Source organism: Protomyctophum parallelum (genome assembly GCF_964188405.1).
Source record: "Protomyctophum parallelum genome assembly, chromosome: 1".
Classification (NCBI taxonomy): domain Eukaryota; kingdom Metazoa; phylum Chordata; class Actinopteri; order Myctophiformes; family Myctophidae; genus Protomyctophum; species Protomyctophum parallelum.
The window spans coordinates 35,176,515-35,183,028 of record NC_139697.1 but is presented as its reverse complement, the minus strand read 5'-3'; the positions used below and the strand labels follow the sequence as shown (position 1 = coordinate 35,183,028).

The 6,514-nt window shown below is 40.1% G+C and overlaps 1 protein-coding gene across 1 annotated transcript; it reads left to right on the top strand.

The window, feature by feature from the left end:
• Nucleotides 1-417: 417 nt before the first annotated feature.
• Nucleotides 418-6,350, top strand: pithd1 (PITH (C-terminal proteasome-interacting domain of thioredoxin-like) domain containing 1). The gene is made up of 6 exons (XM_083784018.1): nucleotides 418-855; nucleotides 1,391-1,434; nucleotides 1,912-1,989; nucleotides 3,557-3,661; nucleotides 4,384-4,492; nucleotides 5,011-6,350. The coding sequence occupies exons 1-6, from the start codon at nucleotides 634-636 to the stop codon at nucleotides 5,110-5,112; spliced, it is 660 nt and encodes a 219-aa protein (XP_083640144.1). The 5' UTR covers nucleotides 418-633; the 3' UTR covers nucleotides 5,113-6,350.
• Nucleotides 6,351-6,514: the final 164 nt, after the last annotated feature.

Genomic DNA, 6,514 nt, shown 5'->3' with positions numbered 1-6,514 from the left:
TTGTTGTGTCCTTTTTTTTTTATAGTAGTTGATTAAACCATACTTTACACCAGTTACATTATTGAAACACTACTACCGTCACTGGCCCTAAGCCTCCTTGCACAATGCACATGCACTGCGGAATCCGGATGTTATGGCAGTTTTTGCGACAGCAATGACGTTTTGTGACACCGTGATGCGGGCCAATCGGAGAGCATGTTTCATCTGCGTGCCTTTCGATTGGATGTTGGCTTGTTTTGTTTGACACAATTTCCGGTCCTCTCGGAACAAATGTCTGGCCTTTCGAAGAAGTCTATTCCGGAGGATCTCGGAACAAATGTCTGGCCTTTCAAAGAAGAAGTTTATTCCGGAGGATACATACGCCTATAGCTTCTCTGCCTTACGTTGTGAGTTTGTGACCAGGCTTTTCTGTTCGCAGATGTGCCTGCAGTAAGATTGCTAAAAGTGCGCTTTTATTTTGAAAATTCCAAACAAGTTTGTCGGGGTACATCACATTAAGTCTGAGCTTGCGGTGTGTCATCGGCTAGCGTCACGCTGCAAAGTGAAACTTGTTGACCAGCACACTTTGGAAACATCTCGAATAGCACCAGCCGCCCACGCTAACGTTACATTACACATTTATTCACATCTACAATGTCTGGTCATGGCCACGGTCACGGTGGTGGTGGAGGAGGAGGAGGAGGACATAGCCATGGCTGCGGGTGTGAGGGAGAGCATGAGCCCGCAGAGAGGGGCCTGGAGTATGGACTGTATCGGCGCATAGATGTGCAGAAGATGCAGTGTCTCAATGAGAGTAGAGATGGGGACGGGAAACTAGTGTTCAAACCCTGGGATCAACGCAAAGACCGGGAAAAGGTAGGCATTCATGTAAAATACAAATGTATTATTTTTTACCTCTGTAAACTGGCGGCTGTTTTTGTTGTGTACAGACTACACTAGCTCTGGTCCATAGGGGATAAATTCTCGTAGATGTATTGATCGATTCTGACATTTTCAAATGTCAGACTCGATAAATACATCCACGAGAGTTAACATTTTGGGCTAGGTATTACATCATCAGAGTTCAACTTGAAGACTACACTAGTACTGCTACAGAACAGCTACTAGTACTAATTCATAATGGTGTTTTTACGTTATTGTTTATGTTGTTATAGTTTCATGGTTGGATGTCAGAAAATCCATCTATTCCTAGTTCTACATGTAATTTCTTTATGTAGTACAATGTCCTGGATATACCGGGACTGACGTTTTACACATGCTCACTGCCTGAATCTATAGGTTGTAAAACAAGTCGGAGCAGTGGAACAATGGAATTCACAATTTCTGTATTATGTACCTACTTCTGTTGTGCTGCTGCTTTTAAGTAACATTTGTGTATCTCTTCTTGCAGTTTGTTGAGAGTGATGCAGATGAAGAGCTCCTGTTCAACATCCCGTGCGTTTTAAGATCAGCATATCAAACACATTTTATTTAACCAGTAAAAACACATTGAGACACTGTCTCTTTTACAAGTGGGAACTGGCCAAAAGCCCAAAAATTACACTTAAATGCTACATCGTACATGTCAAATTACAGAACAGCAAATAATACATCCATGATACACCTCAAAGTACCTATGAAATATACAACAAATCAAGTGCTACTCTTTTGTGGCAGGGCAAATACACAATGTACAAAATATAAACCGAAATAATAAATATATAGGCCACTGTATCAGCGATATATTCAATACATTTTTATATACATTATTCAAGGGGATTTTTATTCAAAGAGGAAGTTTATTGGCATAAGAAATTATGCGTTTACATTGCCAAAGCTGTTTTGTTCTGGCTTTTTACTAGATTTGACATGATGCCTAATGCCTACACAATCCACAATTCTCTAGTTAAAGGGAATAATGTTGTCTATCAGTTTTACAGGAAGTGTAAAACTGAAAGGAATCATCATCTCGGGAGAAAACGATGATACCCACCCAGCCGAAGTACGACTGTGAGTTTCTGGATTGTTGGGCTTCTCTCGGGTTCATAAATTCAAGGGATGCAGCATGCCCCCCAAACCAACAAAACACTTATGTTTCATCTATCTGCGACAGGTGCACTGTATCGATATAAACATAAACCTTTCTTATGGGAAAGCTCTACTCCCCCTTTTATAAGTATGCCTTATTGAGAGTGATTAGTAGGAAAGCTGAGGGGAAATATAGAATACTGTAGTTAGTGGGGGAGAATACTAGAATGCTCGCCTCAAAAACATTTAAGTATTTATTAACAGTTTGTAGAATTTCAGTACATTTCAAGCACAACTCAATACAAACTGTCAACTGTGAGTGGACGACCCAATAAAGCATTACACTTGTATACAAGAGGGTCCACCTTTTTCAATTCATAACATTTAGAGACAAATATACACTTCTATATAGCCAAAAACAGGAAATCATCATAGAGGGGGTAAATAATGGGGGAAACCCCTTTTTCCCCAGCGAGGGGAAAATTGGGTGGGGGCCAGTTTTGAATTGCAACCGTCCGTAGGTGCTCTTTGAGAGCGGTTTTGAAGGAGTCATGGGATTTGCATGTCTTAATGACTGTTGGTAGGGCGTTCCACATTTTGGTGGCATAGGAGCTAAATGAATTCAGTCCCTTATTTGTGCCGAATCTGAGTTGCACATGGTTTGTTGAACTCCCTCTGGTGTTGTGGTTGTGGACTTCGTTGACATTAAGGAAGTATTTAGACAGGTACATAGGTATCTTGGGGGTGTATCGAATCTTGTGGACCAGACCCATTGCAAGATGCTGTACTCTGTCGTCAACCCTAAGCCATTCCAGCCTGTCAAAGTTGGCAGGGGTGAGGTGGGTTCGTGGAGTGAGGCCAAGTAGGAGCCTGACCAGTTTGTTTTGGGAAGTCTGGAGCCTTGTTTTAAGGGCCTTTGAGGTGCTGTGGTACCAAGAGGTGCATGCATAATTGAAGAAGCCTTGTACGAGCGCTCCTGTTAGGGGTCTTCAAGGTGTTTTTGTTGACCAGTGAGGAGATACTGTATAGGAATCCTAAACTATGCTTAAACGGTTAAACCTAACCTTATTCCAAACCTTAACCTCAGTAACCTAACCTAACCCTATTCCTAAACCTAACCTTAGTAAAACTATGCCTAACCATAAACTCATTTCTAACCTTATTCTCAGTAAAACAAATACAACAACTGCCCCACCGAGCAGCAAGTTAATTCACTTTTGTGCTGTGAGCCACCAAGGCTGATATTTAGTAAGATAAAAGTCTTACTCGCTGACTCATTAATGTTGTTTTTCTTTAATTGCAAAACGTTTGCAGTGTTATGAGCCACTGAATTGATATTTGGTTTAAGTGTTAACATTCAATGCTGATATTTTGTTTATATTTTGGCAGAAACACTCGATTAGCTGATGTTAATTTCGAACCCCAGTCAAACGTGCATTACTTTCATAACAGTGACCGGTTGTATTTAGAAAAAGAGAAAAACACCCTTTCTAGTTTAATGGTGCCAGTTGCAATGAGTTTTTCTACCATAGTTGTCATTGTATTCTAGGTACAAGAACATCCCCCACATGTCTTTTGATGACACAGGGAGAGAACCTGAGCAAGCATTTCGTCTCAACAGAGATCCTCTTGCTGAGCTGGAGTACCCAACCAAGTAAGTACAGAAGCAGAGAAATGCAGTATTGCATAACCGCTTATGGTCTTGGTCATTGGCAAAACACTTTTTTATCATATTTGTTTTATTTGGAAAAAGCAGTACATTATAGACGGCATTTCTATGTATTCATAGGACACAAGTGCAATTCCCAAGATATTTTTTTTCACCCCTCTTCCCTCCCTCCCCCCTCCATGTGGCTCCATCTCCAATGTCTGTATAATCCTCTCTTTCTTCAGATAGGCTACATATGACATCAAGTCCACACTTAAACAGGGGAGGCAAAACACATTTCTTTATAATATTACTCCTACAGATTTTGTCCAAACATCATGCAAATCGCTACACACAACACATTATCTTCGTCATTAGTCATGTGATCAAGACAGATCAGTCAGATTTTTCATATTCTATTCTGATTGGCTAAGATTGGCTTCCAAAGTTTTTTGCCTTTTTGAACAAAATGCCAAACATGAATGCAGTGCCTGTTTGCTGGGAAACTTTGCACGTACATTAGGGTAAGCTAAGGCTAAACCACTAAGGCTAAGCCAAGGTCATGCCACATTTTTCAAATCTCCTCATGGTGCCGCTACAACAGCCCACCCTCCCTGGATTCCTTCGATCATGACACAACGTATAGGCCCTGTTTGTGCCAGATTATCTTTTCCACTAAATGATGTCTGAATGAAGTAATCAGTTATACATTTTATCCTTACTTCTAGGATTGCCCGCTTCTCCAATGTAGAGCACCTGTCCATCCATATATCAAAGAACTTTGGTGACGAGACCACTCGGGTCTACTACATTGGACTCAGGGGAGAGTACTCTGAGGTGAGTCCCAGTGTGAGAGTCTCTTCAAGTGTGTTTGTTCATGTTCTTGCAGGACAAACATTGTCCAAACATTACATCTGGGGAGTGTCTGAATAACCCAGTATTTGGTATAATCCATTTAGTATATCTGTTGTAAATTTGTAATTTCTCAAGTTATGAACTTTTCTTATGAATATGCTAGAATTGTAACACACTTGTACCTGTGTGAATCAGATTTGACCTGTTCACTTTATTAGAAGCCGAGAAGCGATTCAGTGCTTCTAGTATAAGTATATATATTTTGTTGCAGTTGACTAATCCAATCTGATTTTTCTAATTTGCCATATTCAGCCATTTTGCTGTTACATCAAACTTGAGTGGAGTTTCCATACACTGAGTCTGATAGTACAGTAGAGCGGGACTTTTCCCTTGAAGAAGTAGTTTGTGGCATTCAGCATTCATCTGCTAATTTATCATGTTTTTCTTTTACAAAATAGCTTCAGCTAAGTATTTCTTCTGTCTTTTCTTGTTCCTCCCAGGCTTACAGACATGAGGTTACCATATGTAATTACGAGCTCTCGGCTAACCCTGCTGATCACAAAGTGGAGAGCATCATCCCGCAAACTAATTTCATCTCCTGAAAGATGGGCCAGAGGATGTGAAAATGTGTGATGGCTTCTGCTGACTGCTAGTGTCGATATTAAATGACACGGGCCATGAAGTCAGAAAAGTGGGTGTTGCTGCACATTAGCAGTAGCAGATTGAATGGACTCTTTTCAGTGGTGGGCTAAGGTTTAACTTGCATTTTGCAATTGTCACTGAACACTGGAAGGGTTCAGGCGTGCCTAGAGTTGTTGCTACTGTAAGTATGGGAATAAAAAGTGAGGGCTTCAATGCAGTGGGCCATGCCTTCAGTAAATAAATGCATGAAAATTTTACTTCATTTCGTTAAGTCTATTATTATCACATTTTATTAACCACATGAACCTTAGCATCCCTATTCTGGGCATGTCATTTGGCAAGTATATGTTAACATGCGGTGAAAATAGCAGATCTACAAGTTGCGGCTCTACAAGCTCACGTCTAGCCTTGTGATAACATCTGCATTTTTACGTACAGCAAAGTATATAGCGTTTAACTGTTTGTGTGGTAGTGGTAGAGTATGAGATGAACTGCCAATGAGAGAAAGATCAGATCTCCCCACCATACTTACAATCCACTGACTCTAAATGGATGTTTTGCGCCACCTAGTGATTTATGGGGTGGCTTTAGTCAAAACCTTGCATAATAAGCCATGGTCAAGGTCTTGCTTTCCCCTTTGTCTGGAATAACAAGATAAATATTATGAATAACTAACAGAAGCCTGAAAATAACTGTCTGTTTTACATGTTCTTCTGATGTCGACCGGGAAATCTAATTGACTGAGAATAATCTCAGGCATTTGTGAACTATTGAGAGTTGAGACATACTTGGAACTGGTCCAAGTTGCAGTAGAAGTCCATTCCCTCTCCCTTTCATGCAGAGTACGCATGAGTAGACTTCTTGTATGTTAATATTTTAAAGAAAGATTTCAGAGTTACATAATGACACAATTGGTAGAACTGGTTAACCAAACTTCCTGGCCAAAAACAAGTGAAAAAACATCACTTCTCCTCAAATTTGTGCCTTTCTCCTTTACTAAGGGTTATTTGACTCATGATTTCATTGCATTATTAATGAAGTGTCACAGTGCGGTCTGCTGCGGCTTGTCTGTGGACTTTCCAGGACGTGCAAGTTTATATACAGTATATCAGCAATGTTGTGGTTGGGAATTTGTTAAAAGCTCATTCTAAAATGCTACTGATTTATTTCTGGAATAAAGAGAAATGTAACATTTTGATTTCATTCAATGTTTTACTTCAGTTGAGATTATTATTATTTGTTTTTCTTCATATTAATTTAAGATTCCTCAGAACTTCAAATATCTGATTTAAATGACACCTTGGCTTCTACCTGACCATGCCGTATCAGTACAGCTAGTGTTTGTCTCTGTGTGGCACGTGA